This window comes from Dendrobates tinctorius, unplaced genomic scaffold, assembly GCF_039654945.1.
Source record: "Dendrobates tinctorius isolate UK_male_01 unplaced genomic scaffold, ASM3965494v1 ptg000020l, whole genome shotgun sequence".
NCBI classification, from domain to species: domain Eukaryota; kingdom Metazoa; phylum Chordata; class Amphibia; order Anura; family Dendrobatidae; genus Dendrobates; species Dendrobates tinctorius.
In genome coordinates, this window is record NW_027361688.1 from 20,271,155 (window position 1) to 20,294,958 (window position 23,804).

The 23,804-nt window shown below is 42.4% G+C and overlaps 1 protein-coding gene across 1 annotated transcript in view; it reads left to right on the top strand.

The window, feature by feature from the left end:
- BLTP3B (bridge-like lipid transfer protein family member 3B) overlaps positions 1 to 23,804 on the top strand; it is an 86,361-nt gene that overhangs the window by 23,962 nt on the left and 38,595 nt on the right. The window contains exons 2-10 of the mRNA XM_073567843.1: positions 99 to 261; positions 1,203 to 1,241; positions 2,211 to 2,302; positions 10,583 to 10,772; positions 12,702 to 12,842; positions 16,039 to 16,215; positions 16,340 to 16,520; positions 19,191 to 19,274; positions 23,531 to 23,713. Of these exons, the coding sequence (XP_073423944.1) occupies positions 99 to 261; positions 1,203 to 1,241; positions 2,211 to 2,302; positions 10,583 to 10,772; positions 12,702 to 12,842; positions 16,039 to 16,215; positions 16,340 to 16,520; positions 19,191 to 19,274; positions 23,531 to 23,713 (1,250 nt within the window). The remainder of the gene's footprint in view (positions 1 to 98; positions 262 to 1,202; positions 1,242 to 2,210; positions 2,303 to 10,582; positions 10,773 to 12,701; positions 12,843 to 16,038; positions 16,216 to 16,339; positions 16,521 to 19,190; positions 19,275 to 23,530; positions 23,714 to 23,804) is intronic.

A 23,804-nucleotide genomic window follows, 5' to 3' on the forward strand; every position in this document is an offset into this window, starting at 1 on the left:
AAATGGAATATCCCTTAGTGTTATTCTTGTTGTCCAAAAAAAGAAGTTATAATTTTGAAATTATAGAATTATTGAATGTATTGTTTTTTGATCTCTAGGTTCACAAAGAATCTATCTCCTGATAAAATCAACCTTAGCACCCTTAAAGGAGAAGGTCAGTTGACTAATCTGGAACTTGATGAAGATGTGCTGCAGAACATGTTGGATTTACCTACCTGGCTCTCCATCAACAAAGTGTTCTGCAACAAAGCTGCTATTCGGGTGAGTCTGAGGTCGTTTTTTACGTTTCACGTTTACGTTTGTTTACGTTTCCCGACAACCCCATTTGATTGGCCTCTACTAAATCTTTTTCTTTTATTAAATGGCATATTGTTAGGTTTTGGGTTCTGGTGAGAAGAATATCGTTGAGAAGCAATATGGAGAATTTTGTATGATGGTTTTGGATATACGGTGTGTATATATAACCCATAAAATAAATGGGTATATATAACCCATAAAATAACTGCCTTCCCAGGGCTGCAGGAAGGTTTTCCTTTACCCGGGGCAAACCTTTTTATTTTCTACATTTGTCCATTATCTCAATGGCCTGGCCAAGCTTTTGTAGCACTCTTCTTCAGTCTAGTAGCCAAACAACATCTTTCCCCCTTTCAATGTGCAGTATTACAAAGATGCCCATCGATTTAGCTGGTGCCATAAAATGTCCAATTTTCCCTCTCTAGTGCTGCTAAAGTAAGTGGTTATCTTCTTGCAAGGGTACCTAACAGTAAAACGCCACCTTCTCCCACCACCGTTCTTTAGCTTTGATGTCCACTAGCTCATAAATGAATGACTAATGTTGCCGCATCTGCCGATATCGACGGTTTCGGCCGGCACTCTGTGTTTGGGGGCGCCAGCCAACTGATCTTTGTAGGAGATGTCAATCGGTTTTGTCTAATTACTGCCGATTGAATTGTTATCCTGGTGCCGGCAAAAATGTCAGTCAGTGGTTTTCTCATAGAAAACACAGGAATATTTGGACGAACAAGTGCTCCTGTGTACGGACGAGACGGCCAAGTTGGCTGCAGCCAAATGATAGGCCAAAGCGTGGTTCGGACGAAAGACCTCTAATGTGTATGGCCGACTTTACATTATCCACACTTTCCTTTTTTAGCCGAATTGCTAATAGGAGATTACTAATACCTTGCATTTTCTTGTGTTTCCAGATACCATGGACAAAGCTGAAGACTCACCCGATTACTCTGGTTGGTCTCCTCAGATAGAAGACTCTTGTGATATGTTAAAAAAAAAAAAAAAAAAAAAAAGTCCTAATGCTTATGTTTAGCTTTTATTTTGATAACTGCACCATTAAGGGGACTTTCCAATGTGGACAACCTTTGTTATAAGGGTCCGCTGAAGGCTATTTTGCTGCTGGGAACCCCAGAGATGAGCAGTAACCTGTACAACCTTTCTTGGTTTAGAAGCCATGTTCTGCTCTCGGAGATGGTCACAAGCCACATTCTATTAGAAGAAAACTTAGAAGCCTTCAATGCGCCCCTTATAAAGGTTACAAGTCCCCAAACATCCCCTTTATAGTATTCAAAGTGTCCCATTATAACCCCTTTTTAAGGTACTTAGTCCCCAAGTGCACTATTATAAAGTAATAATACCTGAAGTGTCACCTTTAAAAATGAATAGCACCTAGAGAAAACCCATTCAAAGCTATTGTGGGGTGTGTTCTTTGTCTCCTGAATGTTGCGGATTCCTAATGATTGGTCAACCTCATGCAGAGGAAGAAGTACACGCCCACCCAGTGAAAAATCTCCTCTAACACCCTCTTAGACTTGACATAAATTATACCCTAAACTCTACAATCTGAAATCTCCACAATAGAAAGGAGAAGTTAATAGCAGCAAATTTTTACTCAACTTTACAGCCACTATTCTATGAAGTGGCTAGTTTAATATGCTAAAACTGGTGAATGGTCTTATTTTTTTTTTCTTTTTTAATGGAACTAGGTTGACATATTGATGATGGCTAAAGTGAGTGCTTGCCATTTATTATCAGGCAATGGTATGTGAACTTTAGTTATAATCTTGGCACAGTAATCAGGTTAAGAGTTCAGAATAAGTTACCACTCCCTGATTCTTATCTGTTGCTGTCACTGTGAATTCTGTACATATTTATGAGCAAATTAAACATCAAGACTTTTTTTTTTTTTGTCATTTCTTTAGTCCCTAGATAAAGTAATAATGGAGATGAGCACATGTGAGGAGCCGCGGGCGTGCAACGGACCCTCCCCTTTGGTGACGGCTTCCGGACAGAGGTGAGGCGCAACAATCCCAGACACAAGAGAAATCTACAATTATATTTTGTGCAAGGATTTAAATATTTGTCAGAAAATACTAAAAAAAGTGAAAATATGTCACTCCTATAATAAAAAATATATATTTATGTTAAATAAAGAGAATGTTCACCTTTTAACACAATATGGGTTTAAGGCTCAAAATTCTGTACTAATCAGTTTCCCAATAGATTGTTTTAGGAATTTTCCTGTATAGACATAGATTGAGTGATACAATTCTGACTGCCAGAAACCACCACTAGAGGGAGCTGGCTGCATACAGCAGTATCGTTGAACTCAATGTATAGACAGTATGTACTACTAGAGCTTTTAAAGATCAAGGGGCACAAGCTCCGAGACCTATGTTTTGACACCTCCTTCCATAACAAAATGTATGCAACAAAGTAATAGTGCCCCCACATAGTAGTAAATCACACTTTGTACCCCACAGCTATAGTGCCTTTCTTTGTTCCCCCTCTTGGTAATTTTGCCCCATTTTTGATTTTCACATAGAATCCTGCCTTGTGCCCTTACTCGGTAATTCTGCCCCTTTTTGTTTCCCACATAGGGTCTTGCTTTTATGCCCTTACTCAATAATTCTCTCCCTTGTTGATTCGCTCATATGATCCTACTTTATGCTCCCATTTGGTAATTGTTCCCCTTTTTGATTGCCACATGGGGTCCTGCTTTACTCCCTTACTCTATAATTCTGCCCTTTTTTGATTCCCACATAGGGACCCCACTCTCTAATTCTGCCTTTTTTGTGTCCCACATAGTTAAAATACCCTCCGTACGCCCCATAGTAATTTCTCTTTGTGCTCGCACAAAGTATTAGTGCTCGCTTAAGGCCTTTTACAAGGTAATTTTGACCCCGCTCCCAACCCCAAATAAATATTCCCCCTTCTCTAACTTTTGGACCTCCCATAAAGTAATATTATCCTTTCTGTACTCCCACAAATTAATAGTGCTCCCTCGGTTTCCCCCAAAATAGGTTCCCCCTATCTCCAATCAAAAATTAACAGTGCACCCTTTAGACCTTCTACAATGTATTGGTGTCTCTTTTGCCTCCCCACCATGTAATAGTACCCAAACAAGGTAATAGTGTCCACTTTGTGGCTCCCACACGAGGGTAAGTCTCCATTTGTGCCCCCCACTTTTGTCTTCCACATAATAGAGCATTTTTTTTTTCCCAAAAATGGTAAAAACTTGGGCTCGGTATAGGAAGTATGGTGGCCGGTCCTCACTGCGTTATGCTGCCGGCATTGACCTGTACACAGCCCTGGTCTTTAGGTAGTGGATGATGGGCCATTGCTTACCCATACTTCGGGACTGTGTGGCATCCAGACCACTCCGATGTAGTTGAATGTAGAGGTTGGACAGGGATTTGGGCCATCAGGTCAAAAAATGCAGATCTGGCGATGTCGGTGTTTCACAGTAAAGATAATTAATTTTTTTTTTTTTACGTGGAAAAACTATTTGTGATCAACCACGAACGTAGCACATCAATTGGATATTCCTTGGATTTAGATTTTTGGGGAATAGGGGATTTGGTGTTCGGATTTCTTCTGACCCTGAGAATGGGAGTCTTGGGTTTGGTGTTTGTGGAGGACACTTGGGCAGTGCCAGTCCACATGTAGCCATCTTACTCTATGGGTGATCCAGAGACGATGGTGTAAGCGGCAGGAATTGGAGCCGCTCCTTGTACGCTACGGAATGCGAAGTGTTTACTCTGTTTAATGCCGACTTGCTGATCTGCACTGTTTGACAATCTCAATGTAAATGTTTAGTCGGATCGTCTCTTCCTTCGTCTAATCGGCTTGTGTTTAACAAGGTAAAACAAACGTGACTGCGTATATTTACGGACACGCATACTTTCACCGTCCAAACTGCCTTATATAATCTAAGAATTCAGCTGTCCGGAGCTGCATTTCACAATTCCTCAAGCTTCAGAGCTCAAATCACCCAGAATTCCTTGTTGCCTCAGTGCCCACAGTGAAAATCACTTAGGCCGTACAGATCGTGCCGTCATTACGCCAGGAAGGAACCATGAATCTGACGTAGGAAAAATTGTCCAAGTTAGAAGTCGACGTTGTGATGAGCAGAATTGTGAGTGCAGCTCTGGCCTACAATACAGGCCGTGACTGTAAGAAATACAAAACATTTCCAGTTTATATACTGTAATATCACGGTGTATAGAACAAACGGTCAAACGATTGTTAGTGCAAGTCCCCTTAGGGGACTCTTTAGCTAATGTTTGTCCCTGAGTACAGTTCAATATCCACAGAGAGTCTCCATTGCCGCTCTCGGGGTTTGGTATTGGTTGGGGCACTGAAATCACATCGACTGCATGACAGCCAATCGATAAGCTCATCGGCTTGTAGTTGGGCTTTCTGTCTAAACTTTTAGAGCATCTGAGTTCTTTTGCTTCCTCCTAGTACCCGCAGCATCTCCGGCACATCTACCAAGTGGTAGGATCCACTATGTCATTACGTGCTGGTCCCTACTGATGAGAAGTGGTGCCAGGTTTCCCGCAGGTAGTAGGGAGTTCGCTTGACACTGTCTTGGCCACCATGGACTACTTGCATAGCCTCACAATTTGGCCTTTGATAAAGTCGCTCCAATCCTTTCACTTGCCCATTTTTTCTGCTTCCAATACGTTAACTTTAAGAATGCACTGTTAACGTGCTGCCTTATACCTTGGCACGACCCTTTTTTAATCAGATATTCAGCTTCACCCATCAGTAGTTTTAATGTTATGACGGATCAGTGTATGGCTAGTAAAATAATAATTAATGGTGGACATAACCTTTAAAGAGAATTTCACTGGATTTACTTTTTAATTTAAACTTCTCACCTCTTAGTTGGCACTGCTCCATTGATTCTGGGGCAGTTGTTTTCTTTTTCTTATGTGACCCTCCATTTCAAAGTTGTGCCCCCCCGGCAATGGCGTAACTAGTCTTATGGGCCATGGTGCACAATTTGGACTGCGGCCTCCACCAGCTTATTGGTCAGATGTGCGGACTTTGTAATATTGTTCCCCATCTTGACACCTATTATGAAATAATGTCCCCCAACCTGGCTACTTCCTGTAATAATGTCTTACATACTGTAATGATGTCTCCAATCCTGTCTCCTTCCTGTAATGATGTCCCCTATCCTGGCATCTTCCTTTAATATTGTCTCCCATCCTGGCTCCTTACTGTAATGATGTCCCCTGACCTGGCTCCTTCCTGTAATAATTTTCCCCATGCTGTAATGATGTCCCCTCTCCTGGCTCCTTCCTGTAATGATGTCCCCCATTCTGGCTCCTTCCTATAATGAAGTCCCCTCTCCTGGCATTTTCCTGTAATAATGTCCTCCATCTTGTAATGATGTCCCCTATCCTGGCTCCTTCCTGTTATAATGTCCTCCGTGTTGCAGTGGCATCTCTCATCCTGACTCTTTCCTGTGATAATGTTCTGCATTCTGTGCCCCTTACTGTAATAATATCCTCTGTCCTAGGCCCTATATTTACTAATGTCTTTTGTTCTGAACCCTTCCTGTAATAATGTCCCCCATCCTGGTCCCTTTAGTTTATTATGTCCCCCACTCTGGCGCTCTTCTCAAACACATTTAACACAACCCCTAAAAGACATTTTTTCTTACCTGTCTACGCTCCCATGGCGAGCAATGTCCTCATCATCAACCATAGCTGGTACAAGTTGGCAGGCGGCACATGGCAGTGACGTTACGCATTGTCCTCAACGGGCACGTCAACATCACCTGCTGGCCTCTTGATCGGCCCAGCAGCCTTCATAGCAATTGTAGTGTAGAGAGCTGGTAGTTTGGAACACCGCAATACATTTCAGCTGAATGTACATTCAAGGACCCACATTCAACTGAAAATGGCGCTGGCATCAGTGGGCCCCCTGACTCCATAGCCCCAGCTACAATCACAGAGGGTACCCCTGCCTTCCCCCTGGTAATAATGGTGCAATTTTACATTCAACTCACAGGGTGTATACCACAAAACTTGCTATCTTTACTCTGATGCTGGCCAATGAAAACATGGCTACGCCCACGAGGAACTTCTGTGCTATACGCCCAGTTGGTTGAAGGGAACATTTTCACCATTATTACTGGGGGGCATAACTTTGGAATGGAGGGGCACAGAAGAAAAAGAGAAGTTGTTCCTGAATCAGTGGAACAGCGCCAATTGGGGGAGGTACTTAGTTAAAAAAAATCCAGTTATAAGACTGACACCACATTCTTTTGGTGTTTTCCCTTAAGAGAGTTTACGCAATTGATTCAGAAGAGGAAACCATTTACAGTACATTGAACTATGATAGGAATGAGGTTTGAGAAATGGCTCTATATGAAGTGTTGTGGTTTAGCAGCAGCGTGCCAAGCGTCTATCCTAAATTAATGGATTCCGGGGCAGATGAAAGCGCTTATGGCATCATCTGTCATTGTGCAAGTCTGCACGGACATGGGGACTATTAATCTGAACCGTAATCATATTCTGTATTTGGTATATGTATCTGTCTTGTGACTATATATTTTCAAATTATTATTATTTTTTATTTTTTTTTTCCTTTTTGGCATTGTATTCTTTCCCATATATTAAGCTGTGGTTTTATCACAAAGACAGGGATCGTCGAACGGTGTGCTGCCTACCTGGCGCTCGAGTCCGACACATCGCTGATCGGGTTGACAGATTACTGGGAGGGGCTGGTGAGGATCCAGCGGTCATGGTGCACATTGGCACAAATGACAAAGTTAGAGGTAGGTGGAAGGTCCTTAAAGATGATTTCAGGGAATTAGGCTGTAAGCTTAAAGCAAGGACCTCCAAGGTGGTATTTTCGGAAATCTTCCTGTGCCACGCCAGAGAGGCAACGGGAGATTAGGGAGGTTAATAAGTGGCTCAGGAATTGGTGTAGGAAGGAGGGGTTTGGGTTCCTGCAGAACTGGGCCGACTTCTCAGTTGGCTACAGGTTCTATGCTAGGGACGGGCTGCACCTCAATGGGGAGGGTGCCTCTGTGCTGGGGGAGAAAATGGCTAGAAGGTTGGAGGAGTGTTTAAACTAGGGACGGGGGGGAGGGTATTCCTTTTATAGGAGGGGAAGACAGTGCAGATAGAGACCTGGGCACAAATAATGACATTGGGGGTTGGGGTGGCATGGGGGGTGGGGTTAGAACAGTTAATAATTTAAGAAAGAATAGAGGTACAGAGAGATACATAAAGTGCATGTATACTAATGCCAGAAGTCTCGCCAACAAAATGGAGGAATTGGAGTTAATGTTGTTGGAACATAATTATGACATGGTGGGGATATCTGAGACATGGCTGGATGAGAGCCGTGACTGGGCGGTTAATTTACAGGGCTATAGTCTGTTCAGAAATGACCGAACAAATAAGCGAGGGGGAGGTGTGTGTTTATATGTAAAATCATCCTTAAAACCCATCCTTCGTGATAATATATATGAATCTAATGAAAATGTAGAGTCCCTGTGGGTAGAGATAAGGGGAGGGGGGAAAAATAATAAATTACTGATAGGGGTTTGTTATAAATCTCCAAAAATAATGGAAGCTACAGAGAATATCCTCATAAAGCAAATAGATGAAGCAGCGACTCAAGGAGAAGTCATTATTATGGGGGACTTTAACTACCCTGAAATACATTGGGGAACCGAAACCTGCAGTTCCAGCAAAGGTGATGGGTGTCTGACAACGATGAGAGACAATTACCTTTCACAACTGGTTCAGGACCCAACAAGAGGGGGGCACTGCTAGACCTAATATTAACCAACAGGCCAGACCGCATATCAAATGTAAGGGTTGGGGGTCACATGGGTAATAGTGATCACAAATTAATAAGTTTTCATGTATCCTTTAATAAGATGTGTAGTAGAGGGGTTACAAGGACACTAAACTTCAGGAAGGCAAATTTCCACCGGATGAGAGATGATCTTGGTGCAATTAACTGGGACGATATCCTGAGACATAAAAATACACAAAGAAAATGGGAGACATTTATTAGCATCCTGAATAGGACCTGTGCACATTATATACCGTATGGGAATAAACATGCGAGAAATAGCAGGAAACCACTATGGCTAAATAGAGCTGTAAGGGGAGCAATAAGGGACAAAAATAAAGCATTTAGAGAATTAAAGCAAGTAGGTAGTGATGAGGCATTAAATAAATACAGAAGATTAAATAAATTCTGTAAAAAGCAAATCAAGACAGCAAAGATTGAGACAGAGAGACTCATTGCCAGAGAAAGTAAAAATAATCCCAAAATATTCTTTAACTACATAAATAGTAAGAAGCTAAAAAATGATAGTGTTGGTCCCCTTAAAAATAGTCTGGGTGAAATGGTGGATGAGGATGAGGAAAAAAAGTCATTTAGCATATTGGCTTTTTCAACAGTATTTACACAAGAAAATCCCATGACGGATAACATGATCAGCGATAAAAATTCTCCATTAAATGTCACCTGCTTAACCCAGCAGGAAGTACGGCGGCGTCTACAAATCACTAAAATTGACAAATCCCCGGGCCCGAATGGGATACACCCCAGAGTACTGCAGGAATTAAGCACAGTCATAGATAGACCACTATTTTTAATCTTTAAAGATTCCATAATAACAGGGTCTGTACCACAGGACTGGCGTATAGCAAATGTGGTGCCAATATTCAAAAAGGGGACAAAAACTGAACTCGGAAATTATAGGCCAGTAAGTTTAACCTCAACTGTGGGTAGAATCCTGGAGGGTTTTCTAAGAGATACTATACTGGAGTATCTGGAGAAGAATAACCTTATGACCCAATATCAACATGGGTTTACAAGAGACCGTTCCTGTCAGACTAATCTGATAAGCTTTTATGAAGAGGTAAGTTCCGGACTGGACCAAGGGAATGCAGTGGACGTGGTGTACATGGACTTTTCAAAAGCTTTTGATACGGTGCCACACAAAAGGTTGATACATAAAATGAGAACAATGGGGATAGGGGAAAATATGTGTAGGTGGGTTAAGAGCTGGCTCAGGGATAGGAAGCAAAGGGTGGTTATTAATGGAGCACACTCGGACTGGGTCACGGTTAGCAGTGGGGTACCACAGGGGTCAGTTTTGGGCCCGCTTCTTTTTAACATATTTATTAATGACCTTGTAGGGGGCATAGAGAGTAGAATTTCAATATTTGCAGATGACACTAAACTCTGCAGGGTAATTAATACAGAGGAGGACAATTTTATATTACAGGAGGATTTATGTAAACTAGAAGCTTGGGCTGATAAATGGCAAATGAGCTTTAATGGGGATAAATGTAAGGTGATGCACTTGGGTAGAACGAACAAGTTGTATAATTATGTGCTTAATTGTAAAACACTGGGCAAAACAGTCACTGAAAAAGACCTGGGTGTATGGGTGGACGACAAACTCACATTTAGTGGCCAGTGTCAGGCAGCTGCTGCAAATGCAAATAAAATAATGGGATGCATTAAAAGAGGCATAGATGCTCATGAGGAGAACATAATTTTACCTCTATATAAGTCACTAGTGCGACCACACTTAGAATACTGTGTACAGTTCTGGTCTCCGGTGTATAAGAAAGACATAGCTGAACTGGAGCGGGTGCAGAGAAGAGCGACCAAGGTTATTAGGGAACTAGGGGGTCTGCAATACCAAGACAGGTTATTACACTTGGGGTTATTTAGTTTGGAGAATCGAAGGCTTAGGGGTGATCTTATTACAATGTATAAATATATACGGGGACAGTAAAAAGACCTTTCTAATGATCTTTTTACTCTTAGACCTGTGACGGGGACAAGGGGACATCCTCTACGTCTGGAGGAAAGAAGGTTTAAGCATACTCACAGACGCGGATTCTTTACTGTAAGAGCAGTGAGACTATGGAACTCTCTGCCATATGATGTTGTAATGAGTGATTCACTACTAAAATTTAAGAAGGGACTGGATGCCTTTCTTGAAAAGTATAATATTACAGGGTATATACACTAGTCTCCTTAATATTGCGTTGATCCAGGGAGCTAGTCTGATTGCCGTATGTGGAGTCGGGAAGGAATTTTTTTCCCCAATGTGAAGCTTACTGTTGCCACATGGGTTTTTTTTGCCTTCCTCTGGATCAACATGTTAGGGCAAGTTTAGGATAGGATATGGGTTGAACTAGATGGACTTAAAGTCTCCCTTCAACCTTAATTACTATGTTACTATGTTACTATCATGTAACTCACATTTTTATTTTTTTTTCATTTTTAGTGAATATGGCTTTGCTGAAAAAGTAGTAGAAGGAATCTCCCTCTCGGTGAACTCCATCATTATCCGTATTCGGGCGAAAGCTTTTAATGCTTCCTTTGAATTATCCCAGCTAAGAATATACAGCGTGAACGCCAACTGGCAGCTCAGCGACCTGCGCTTCACCCGGATACAAGATCCCCAGCGAGGAGAGGTGAGGGGTCAACCAAAAGGGCAATTGGGGGCTAATGATTGGCATTATTGCTTATAAACACTGAGGACCTGGGTCCGAATCTCATGACATGGTCTACTTCCTTGTCTTTGTTGGGTTTCCATGTGGCACAGATGGAGTTGGCCACTTGGCTTTCTATGAAATTTTCCTTTGTTTACCTATGCTCCTAAAATTACTGTGCAAATTTTTGATCATTTTGGGCTACCAACGGTTAGAAATAACATTCGATGGCCAACAGCAGACTGTCTGCCAAAAATGTGGGTTTTCGATTTGCTGCACAAATCACCCATATAGTGGCCACGGCTGGGTACTGCATATCTGCCACCCCTTCAAATCAATAGGCGGTGGATGTGTAGTACCCGGCCGTAGCCACTACTCCGTCGACGGAGTTGTGCAGCTCCATACCTGAGCAGTTCTGACTGCCGCTGACACCGGGAACAGCTGATCAGCGGAGGTGTTGGGTGTCGCTCCCCCACCAATTAGACATGTTAAAGTCCTCGACAACCCCTTTAAAGCCCATAAAAACAGCTACACTGTTCAGCACTAAGGCCTAACATCATCTATACTGCGGCTTCTGTTGTCCAAAGAAATAGGGGAGTAGGATCTCCTTTTCTGTACGAGAGACATCATAGCAGCCAGTCTCCACCCACCAGCTCTGAGACAACTGAAAATCAGAGAGAGCCTGCAAAGGTGAAAACGTAGGGTAGAAGTCACATAACGGGCAGAAATTAATGCTACTCTTCATGTATACACATAGCTTTAGCTTGAAAAATCACCAAAAAAAAAAGGGCTATGCACTTTTAAGTGAATTTTACTACATAAGAGATCTTTATTTGCCAAGTGACATTTAACCATTACGTGATATAAATAATTTTTTGCATAGATCATACAGACTAGTGAATGTATACGAAATTCCCACAGACACAAAGAGGTTAATAACGGCACATTTTTATGCCTTGCTGCATTTGTAAACTACAGCATTCCTCTTGGCCCCTTTTTTTTATTAATTTTTTTTTTTTTTTTTTGCTTTTTATAAGTTTCTCTCCCATTGAGCCAAATGAATGCAGATAATAAATAGGAATTTACAATAAATGCAAAATGCAAAAATGTGTATGCCACACAAACTGTTCCAACAACTCTTTTCTTTACAGAAACCGTCACCCTAGAAATGAGCAATAGTTATTAGAAATACTGATGTATATGTGTGTGTAAAATATATATATATTTATATTATGTATGTATATATACACACACGAAAAAATTGCAGGCAGCACTCCATTTTTAAGAAAGTAGAAAAAATGTGTTTTTTTTTTTTTTTTTGTTTTTTTTTTTATTTTTATTTCAGATCCACATGGTTGACGACGTTTCCGCTCATGCAGAGCCTTTATCAAGCCTTGTAACCATGTGGGTCTAAAATAAAAAAAAAACACATTTTTTCTACTTTCTTAAAAAAAGAGTGCTGCCTGCAATCTTTTTTTCATGTGTGGGTTTTAGCTTATGGATATTTGCTGAGGAGGCCTGTGCACCCAAAGAAATTGGATTTTGCTGTATGTATATATATGTGTATATATGTATGTATATGTGTATATATGTATATATGTATGTATATGTGTGTGTATATATATATATATATATATATATATATATATATATATATATATATTATTGTTGTTTTTTGGCCTTGGAGTTTTGAAGCGATTTGTCGATTCTTGCAGTGTTTTTCATCTATTGTGGTGAATGTAAAAAAAAAAAAACAGCAGTCCGGGTATTGTCATCCATGTTATATGGCCGTCTGACTGCTCCCTAACACTCATCCGTGTTATATGGCCGTCTGACTGCTCCCTAACACTGTGTTTTACATGGGATAGACAGATATCTGAAGGATCTCTTTTCTTCTTTCTTCTTATAAAGATACTGACATTTAAAGAGATAAACTGGCAGATGATCCGGATAGAAGCAGATGCCATTCAGAGTTCTGAGCATGAAATAATGAGCGCACCCGTCCGTTTGATCACCAATCAGTCCAAAATTAGAGTCACGTTGAAGAGAAGAGTGAGTCTGAACGTTTTCTCCCTTTCTACGAGACGTGGAATCTCCATCTTCTTCTTCTCTCTCTCTTCCGCCATCTGTCATCTTGTTCACTTCGAAACTGCTTACTTTTTTTTTTTCATCTGCATAATTACTTGGAGGCGGGGGGGGGGGGGGGGGGGTAAAAATCAGTCTGTAAATTAGGATTAAGACCGAGACGGAAAAGCTGTATGTTTCATGGTGTCTCCTGTTTTTTCGATAACCATTTTTGTAACCACCTTCAGTATCCAAAATGTAGAATCTCTCCCTGTAGCTTTCAATTGGGATATATTTGTACTTTAAAGGGGACCTCCTAGAAAGACCGTACTGGACAGGCTTTGAGTTAGTGTAGTTACTGGTCATCAGGGTTAGGTAATTTAATCCCCCCGAGTTCTTCAGTCTAGAAGCCTTCTAGGAAGATGGGTTGGTGGCAACGAATCAATTATTGTCCATCATTGAGTAGTTGTACACAAATTATAGATGAGCCTAAACTGAAAGACACCTTTATCCCAAGTATTTCTGTTTGTGTTGTCTCCCGTTTCCAGCGCTGCTCCGTTCCTCCTTTATCATGTGGCGGCAGCTCTGATTGGCCGGCTTACAAAGTGGACCGTTGGTTCATTTTTCTCTTTTTTTTTTTTGCCCCCTCTTTTTGCAATCAGAAAAGAGTGTGCATTAAAATGTGCCGTTTCCTGCGCTGCTCCAGTCCTCTCCTGCATAATGAGATTTCAGTTCTTTTTCTTGCTGGCTTCATTAAGGAGAAAACTAACAGAGCCTTATCACTTTTGAAGAAAATGCTGTGCGAGCTGGCCTGTCACAATTGTGGTCACATTTTGCAGGAGGGCACCGGTGCAGCGCTAGAAACGGCAGAGGCCAGCGATGAGCAAATATTTGCTGTGTGCTAACAGAGTGGGCAATGAACAAAAAAAACTGCTAGAGTTCTCCTTTAAAGTCCATGAAGAGTATAACAGAGATCAGGAAGTCTTCAAGCTATAAACAATTTAATATTTTAATGGTTTGGATCTTTATGGATGTTGAAATGCCAATCAAATTTTTTTTTTTTTTTTTACAAATGCCGGTTGAAGTGATTCATAGTCCCCCCCACCTCCCATTTTCAAAAATTTAGATGCTGTGGTTGCTATTATCTTCTTCATCTAAACAGTTAAACTGTCACTATCTAAGCTTCTAACATAATGCAAAATGTAGACAAATTATGTACTTATATAATCATGTCCATCCTCCATAAAATTCTCTAAAAAAAATGGACTCACTGCTAGGTATGAGCAAATCTCCGAAATTCGTTTGGGGCAGAATCTCTTGTCTTGGCTGGTAGATTTGATTCAGACAACATAAACTTAGTCTTAAGCAAAAGTGACCTGATTGCCATTTATTATGCGCAGAGATCACTGCAGACCCCAAAGTATAATAAATGGAGGGCTGGGAATGGGGTTAAAAATTAGAGGAAACTATTATATTCACCTGTACCAGACCCGTCGTTCACCTGTTTTGTCACTGTAGCTCCCTGCCCGGACCTTGACTCACTTCAGGTCTTCGGTCTTTTCAACTTCGATGCTTTGGTCTTTTATCCAGGATCTTCCGACATTGACTTGGACTCCTGTGTCGTGTCCCAAGTGACGATGTTGTGAGACCTAATCAGTGGCCAAAGATATGGGACACAAGACCAATGACCAGAAGAAAGCGGAAAACGGGCAAGGAGCTGAGATTGCAGTACTGGTATTTGGGGGGTCTGAGACTAGTGAGGATAATTTATAAATAATTTTTTAAATTCTTTTTCAGCCCCATAAAAATCAAGCTAATTAGTAATCGGCTTGATTTGATTCCCCAAAAAATTGGTATTCTGGTGAGTTTGAATATTTTGGGGAAATTCACAACAAATTCCATTTTTTTTTTTTTTTTTTTTTTTTTACAAATCTCCAAACACTAAAATTATTTTGCGGATCTGTTTTACCTAAACAACATGATCTTAAAAATGTCAACACATGACAATAGTTTTCCCTTTTAGAGAGGTTGTATTATGAAGCTGATGGCTCCTTAGAATGGATTTGGTGTAATGGGGAGGGACCTCTGATTTGGCTTTTATGACCTCCGATTTTGGCTTTGACTTCTGATTTTGGCTTTGACTTCTGATTTTGGCTTTATGACTTCCGAATTTGGCTTTATGACTTCTGATTTGGCTTTGACTTCTGATTTTGGCTTTATGACCTCTGATTTGGCTTTATGACCACTGATTTGGCTTTATGACCTCTGATTTGGCTTTATGACCTCTGATTTGGCTTTATGACTTCTGATTTGGCTTTATGACTTCTGATTTGGCTTTATGACTTCTGATTTGGCTTTATGACCTCCGATTTTGGCTTTATGACTTCTGATTTGGCTTTATGACCTCCGATTTTGGCTTTATGACCTCTGATTTGGCTTTATGACCTCCGATTTTGGCTTTATGACCTCTGATTTGGCTTTATGACTTCCGATTTGGCTTTATGACCTCTGATTTGGCTTTATGACTTCTGATTTGGCTTTATGACTTCCGATTTTGGCTTTATGACTTCTGATTATGGCTTTATGACTTCCGACTTTGGCTTTATGACCTCTGATTTGGCTTTATGACTTCCGATTTGGCTTTATGACCTCTGATTTGGCTTTATGACTTCTGATTTGGCTTTATGACCTCTGATTTGGCTTTATGACCTCTGATTTGGCTTTATGACTTCTGATTTGGCTTTATGACTTCTGATTTGGCTTTATGACCTCCGATTTTGGCTTTATGACTTCTGATTTGGCTTTATGACCTCCGATTTTGGCTTTATGACCTCTGATTTGGCTTTATGACCTCTGATTTGGCTTTATGACCTCTGATTTGGCTTTATGACTTCCGATTTGGCTTTATGACCTCTGATTTGGCTTTATGACTTCTGATTATGGCTTTATGACTTCCGATTTTGGCTTTATGACCTCTGATTTGGCTTTATGACTTCCGATTTGGCTTTATGACCTCTGATTTGGCTTTATGACTTCTGATTTGGCTTTATGACCTCCGATTTTGGCTTTATGACTTCTGATTATGGCTTTATGACTTCCGATTTGGCTTTATGACCTCCGATTTGCCTTTATAGACTACTGTCATCTTGATAAACTAAGCATATGTTCTTATATTTTTCGACAGCTCAAAGATTGTAATGTGTTGGCATCAAAACTGGTGCTTATCCTGGATGACTTGTTGTGGGTGCTGACTGACTCACAGCTGAAAGCCATGGTCCAGTATGCCAAGTCCCTAAGTGAAGCAATAGAGAAGTCCACAGCCCAGAGAAAGAGTAATGCCGCCTCCGCAGAGCCAGCACAGGTAACAATTTATGGCTTTTTCTGTTTTCATTGGCCGTAAGTTTTATTCCCTTTTATAACATTCAGGTTTTTATAGAATAATGCCAGTGTTTTGTTGTTAATGGTTTTATTCCCCTCCTGCACAGAGTTGGACACCCCCCACCAGCTCTCAGCAAGTAAAGACCCAGCAAACCTCAGCGACTGCTGAACAGAACCAAGCTATACTGAAACTGTTCCGAGACTTCGATGTGAAAGAAACCTCATATCATCTAGTGATCTCCCATCTGGATCTGCATATCTGTGATGACATTCACTCTGCCGAAAAAGGTGACATCCAAAACTTTTTTTTTTTTATTAATTTTTTTATTTTCCCATTAGACAGGTCATATAGGAAAAAGAAGTAAATCGAAAGTTTCTAAGTCAAAAATGTCCAAGAAGTATAATTTCTCCTTGCGGAGAATGACATGCTAAGCATGTCGAGGTGAGGAGACTTAAAGCCGCAATGCTCCTCTGGGAAATATGCTAATTATGCAAATTGTCTCTTCAGAGAGGAAGAGGACTAGAACTCTAGTTCCACCTATTGGAAGTAGCAATCCTAAAAGTCATTGTTGACCCTTTAACGAGCCTTGTCACATGACTTAGGATAAAAGCCAAGCCAGAATCTCAATCTGCAGACACTGTGTTTCGGGGTACTGCCCCTCGTCAGTGTAAAGTGTGAGATCTGGTTTGGCTGTGTCAGAGGCGTCTGACCGATATCCAAGAAGTATCATTTCTCCTTGCGGAGAATGACATGCTAGCATGTCAAGGTGAGGAGACTTAAAGCTGCAATGCTCCTCTGGGAAATATGCTAATTTTGCAAATTGTCTCTGATGAGGGGCAGTACCCCGAAACACAGTGTCTGCAAATTGAGATTCTGGCTTGGCTTTTATCCAAAGTCATGTAACAAGGCTCGTTAAAGGGTCAACATTGACTTCTAGGATTGCTACTTCCAATAGGTGGCACTAGAGTTCTAGTCCTCTTCCTCTCTGAAGAGACAATTTGCATAAGTCAAAAATGTACATACAAGTCCACATCCGTTATCTTTATATTAATATCCAAATTTTTGATTGAAAAATAGTTTATTCACTTTTTAATCATTAAATAGAAGCAAACGATTTACTGAGGGTTGTTGACGGCACCCGGCAAACCCAAGAAAGTTCCACCTGAGGACTCATTCTGCTTAGGTTTCAATTTGTGCCATACCTGTACAGAGGATGTGCATACTACGTGTTATGGAAGGTGTCCATTCAGACAACCATCGGCCCACCCATGACATGATTTGTGAGTGGAGAAAGGGCAGTGGTGTTGCCTATTGAAGGCCCAAGTCATTGTCATATTTTTACACCTATAAAGCCTAGAAAAATTTCCAGTGCCCGTTGGTCAACCTGCCAGAAAACGATTTAGTCCATAAATATCCTACCATGATAATTGGGAACCTTGGAGTAGACTCCATCAAGTTCTTGGCTCTGTTGAGCTTTTGGGTCAAGCTTAAATTTCCTCCCAAAGATGATAACTTCCTCATAGAACCAGAGAGTCGTCCCAACGGTTAAGGCTATGTGCCCACGTAGCGTTTTAAAACGCTCACTAAAAACCGGACTCCTTCCCAGAAATCGCGCGTTTTTTCCCGCACGATTTTGCCGCGATTTTCGCGTGCGATATTCAAGCACTTTCCAAGCGATTTGAAGCATCGCTTGGAAAGTGATTGACATGTTGGTCACACTCGTCAAACATTAGTGTTTGACAAGTGTGACCAGGTTTTTACTATTCAGGCCGCCTATGCGGCATCAATAGTAAAAGATAGAATGTTAAAATGCTAAAAAAAATAAAAAATCGGGGTATATTTACCTTCCGGTGTCCCGCGCTGCATTCCCGGGCCTCAGCGTTCCCAGTAATGCGTTGCGAGACCTGTGATGACGTAGTCTCGCGTTGCTATAGCGATCTCGCGAGACCACGTCATTACAGGACCTTGCCGCAAGGCATTACTGGGAACGCTGAGGCCGGGATGGCAGCGCGGGACGCCGGAAGGTAAATATACCCCGATTTTTTTTATTTTTTATTCTTTTTTTTTTACAGGGGTATGGTACCCAGGGCCTGGAGGACAGCCTCCTCTCCTCCACACCGTGGGTACCAACCACACATGAGACGCTTAACTTCCCGCATGGTGGGCATAGCCACATGCGGGAAGTAAGCGATTCTCACGCATTCCTATGGGTGCGGAATCGCGGCAATTGCTTGCGATTCCACACAAAAGAATGATCATGCTGCGATTTTTTCCGCGATGCGATTCCGCCGCGGAAAAAAGCGCAGCATTAGCACAGCATGTGCGGAATGCCATAGGAATGCATGGGGGTGTTCTGTACACGATTTTTAAACGTTTTTGCAGCGTTTTCGCGCCGAAAATCGCGGCAAAAACGCTTAAAAAATCGTTACGTGGGCACACAGCCAAAGGGTAGCAGTTGTTGCCCCTGTAACAGGCGAGTCCCTACCATAGGGAAAAACCAAAGAAAAGGGTCATGGACCTGTCCGCAGAGTCTCAACTTGAAGAGAAGAACTTGTTCACACGCAGAAGAGGTCTGCAGTAGGCTTCTTTTACATAATTGTGCCCCCAGACAAAGTGAAGCTCAGAATTGGTGATGGCTCTTCACGCCCATAAGGCTTTGTTCTCACCTGTGTCCTTTCCATATTTGCGTTCTTTTATAAGTCAGAAATCCCGAAAGTGATTGCTGGCCATGTACTGAATTTGGCTTCCAAACAACCCTACAGAACTTCTAGTTCATGACCCGGGAATTACCGTAACTTGCGTATTTTATAGGCTTGTGTATGTCCTTGTAGGGGCCTTTTTTTTGTCCGGGTGCACCCCTACAGAGGGACAATATGGTGTAATGTGGGAGGGTTTTTTGTGTCCCGTGTATCATATTTTCACTCCATATATTAGAAATTAACACTCTAATTTTACAGTCTTGGACAGAAGAATTACGGGAGGAGCCATGCAGTTGTCATTCAGTCAGCTGACGGTGGACTATTACCCGTATCACAGAGAAGGTTTGTTTCCTCTTAATACATTTTATTTATATGTTTTATATTGTACATTGAAAGAGATTCTGTCACCCCACAAAATTCAAATTAAGCCACTTATATAGTCATATAGAGGACTCGGGCCCCCCCCAGAAAACACTTGCAGTGCACATTTACATATGTGTGTGTGTGTGTGTGTGTGTGTGTGTGTATATATATATATATATACACACATATATATATATATATATATATATATATATATATATATATATATATATATATATATATATATATATATATATATACAGTGCCTACAAGTAGTATTCAACCCCCTGCAGATTTAGCAGGTTTGATAAGATGCAAAAAAGTTAGAGCCTTCAAACTTCACACAAGAGCAGGATTTATTAACAGATGCATACATCTTACAAACCAAAAAGTTATGTTGCTCAGTTAAATTTTAATCAATTTTAAACATAAAAGTGTGGGTCAATTATTATTCAACCCCTAGGTTTAATATTTTGTGGAATAACCCTTGTTTGCAATTACAGCTAATAATCGTCTTTTATAAGACCTGATCAGGCCGGCACAGGTCTCTGGAGTTATCTTGGCCCACTCCTCCATGCAGATCTTCTCCAAGTTATCTAGGTTCTTTGGGTGTCTCATGTGGACTTTAATCTTGAGCTCCTTCCACAAGTTTTCAATTGGGTTAAGGTCAGGAGACTGACTAGGCCACTCCAACACCTTGATTTTTTCCCTCTTGAACCAGGCCTTGGTTTTCTTGGCTGTGTGCTTTGGGTCGTTGTCTTGTTGGAAGATGAAATGACGACCCATCTTAAGATCCTTGATGGAGGAGCGGAGGTTCTTGGCCAAAATCTCCAGGTAGGCCGTGCTATCCATCTTCCCATGGATGTGGACCAGATGGCCAGGCCCCTTGGCTGAGAAACAGCCCCACAGCATGATGCTGCCGCCACCACCATGCTTGACTGTAGGGATGGTATTCTTGGGGTCGTATGCAGTGCCATCCAGTCTTCAAACGTCACGTGTGTGGTTGGCATCAAAGATCTCGATCTTGGCCTCATCAGACCAGAGAACCTTGAACCAGTCTGTCTCAGAGTCTTCCAAGTGATCATGAGCAAACTGTAGGCGAGCCTTGACATGACGCTTTGAAAGTAAAGGTACCTTACGGGCTCGTCTGGAACGGAGACCATTGCGGTGGAGTACGTTACTTATGGTATTGACTGAAACCAATGTCCCCACTGCCATGAGATCTTCCCGGAGCTCCTTCCTTGTTGTCCTTGGGTTAGCCTTGACTCTTCGGACAAGCCTGGCCTCGGCACGGGAGGAAACTTTCAAAGGCTGTCCAGGCCGTGGAAGGCTAACAGTAGTTCCATAAGCCTTCCACTTCCGGATGATGCTCCCAACAGTGGAGACAGGTAGGCCCAACTCCTTGGAAAGGGTTTTGTACCCTTTGCCAGCCTTGTGACCCTCCACGATCTTGTCTCTGATGGCCTTGGAATGCTCCTTTGTCTTTCCCATGTTGACCATGTATGAGTGCTGTTCACAAGTTTGGGGAAGGTCTTAAATAGTCAGAAAAGGCTGGAAAAAGAGATAATTAATCCAAACATGTGAAGCTCATTGTTCTTTGTGCCTGAAATACTTCTTAATACTTTAGGGGAACCAAACAGAATTCTGGTGGTTTGAGGGGTTGAATAATAAATGACCCTCTGAATAAACTTTTCACAATTTAAAAAAAAATTAAACAAAGAAATAACATTCTTTTTTGCTGCAGTGCATTTCACACTTCCAGGCTGATCTACAGTCCAAATGTCACAATGCCAAGTTAATTCCGAATGTGTAAACCTGCTAAATCTGCAGGGGGTTGAATACTACTTGTAGGCACTGTATATATGTGTGTGTATATATATATATATATATATAATTTTTTTTTTTTTTAATATATATATAATTTTTTTTATTAGTAATGTAAAGGAGGGGCTTTCGGTGCACCCTTTGCATGACCAAAAGCTCATTGAAATTTTTCATACTGCTCCCTCAATTATAATCCTCTGTACCGCCATCTCAGTTACAATCCTTTGTTGCGCGACCCTCAAATACAATCCTTTGTATCACCCCCTCGATTACAATCTTCCATGCCGCCCCCACCTCTATTGCAATCCTCCATACTGTCCCCTCCATTGCAATCCGTACTGTCCCCTCCATTACAGTCCTCCGTACTGTCCCCTCCATTACAGTCCTCCGTACTGTCCCCTCCATTACAGTCCTCCGTACTGTCCCCTCCATTACAGTCCTCCGTACTGTCCCCTCCATTACAGTCCTCCGTACTGTCCCCTCCATTACAGTCCTCCGTACTGTCCCCTCCATTACAGTCCTCCGTACTGTCCCCTCCATTACAGTCCTCCGTACTGTCCCCTCCATTACAGTCCTCCGTACTGTCCCCTCCATTACAGTCCTCCGTACTGTCCCCTCCATTACAGTCCTCCGTACTGTCCCCTCCATTACAGTCCTCCGTACTGTCCCCTCCATTACAGTCCTCCGTACTGTCCCCTCCATTACAGTCCTCCGTACTGTCCCCTCCATTACTGTCCTCCGTACTGTCCCCTCCATTACTGTCCTCCGTACTGTCCCCTCCATTGCAATCCTCTGTACTTCCCCCCCCATTACTGTCCTCCATACTCCCTGCACCATTACAATCCTCCGTACTGTCCCCTCCATTACAATCCTCCGTACTGTCCCCTCCATTACAATCCTCCGTACTGTCCCCTCCATTACAATCCTCCGTACTGTCCCCTCCATTACAATCCTCCGTACTGTCCCCTCCATTACAATCCTCCGTACTGTCCCCTCATTACAATCCTCCGTACTGTCCCCTCATTACAATCCTCCGTACTGTCCCCTCCATTACAATCCTCCGTACTGTCCCCTCCATTACAATCCTCCGTACTGTCCCCTCCATTACAATCCTCCGTACTGTCCCCTCCATTACAATCCTCCGTACTGTCCCCTCCATTACAATCCTCCGTACTGTCCCCTCCACTACAATCCTCCGTACTGTCCCCTCCATTACAATCCTCCGTACTGACCCCTCCATTACAATACTTTTTACCGTCCCCTCCATTACAATCCTCCGTACTGTCCCCTCATTACAATCCTCCGTACTGTCCCCTCATTACAATCCTCCGTACTGTCCCCTCCATTACAATCCTCCGTACTGTCCCCTCCACTACAATCCTCCGTACTGTCCCCTCCATTACAATCCTCCGTACTGACCCCTCCATTACAATCCTCCGTACTGTCCCCTCCATTACAGTCCTCCGTAATGCCCCCTCCATTACAATCCTCCGTACTGTCCCCTCCATTACAATCCTCCGTACTGTCCCCTCCATTACAATCCTCCGTACTGTCCCCTCCATTACAATCCTCCGTACTGTCCCCTCCATTACAATCCTCCGTACTGTCCCCTCCATTACAATCCTCCGTACTGTCCCCTCATTACAATCCTCCGTACTGTCCCCTCATTACAATCCTCCGTACTGTCCCCTCATTACAATCCTCCGTACTGTCCCCTCATTACAATCCTCCGTACTGTCCCCTCATTACAATCCTCCGTACTGTCCCCTCCATTACAATCCTCTGTACTGTCCCCTCCATTACAATCCTCTGTACTGTCCCCTCCATTACAATTTTCTGGCTCGCTTCCTCAGTTACAATCCTCTGTACCTCTCATTATGTTGACTGACAGCTGTCACTTTGGAGCGCTGCCTGTATTGAATCCTCAGTCCTGCACACGCTGACACTGCGGAAGTGTAGCGCGCACGCAGCGTGTGCTGGTGCATTCACATTTTACATCCCTCTCCAGTCTTCGGCGGCCGCTAGCAGAACACAGCATCACACAGTTGCTGTTGCTGACAGCAGAAGGGGATGAGGGGGATGAGAGTGCGCACACACTGTCTCTGCATTGTCAGAATTCGCTCTCATTACTCTCCTGTCACCGCGTGACCCTGGATGCTGCGGGTGGCCGCTACAGATGACAGATTTGGGCACGCTCATTTTGATGCTGTGCATGCGTTCCGCTCCGGTAGTGTCGGTGTGTACCGGGCCTGGGGCATTTAATTCAGCAGCTCTCCAAAGTGAGGAGGTTATGCTTAGAATTGTAAATCTCAAGCGGGATGCTGCACCTGCGTAGAAATTCTTTACTCCCCCCTCCCCCATTCCTTTCTGTAAGTTCTCTACGTAGTCAGATGTGTCTCTCGTGTTCGCAGGTGACAGCTGCAGCCACTGGATGCATTATGGAGACGCCACCAAGACGAGATGTTCCTGGGCACAGGAGCTTCTTCAGGAGTTTAAGTGTAATGCAGATATGTTAAAGCAAGCGGTAAAAGACCACGGATCTGAGTCTCCCACAAAATCCATGCCCAACACATCCCAACAGTATGGGCACCCAGGTGAAATTTACAGGAAATGTATATATTTTTCTTTCTTTACTTAAAGGGGTATTCCCATCTCGAGTATCATATCCCGATATGTAGTAGGTGT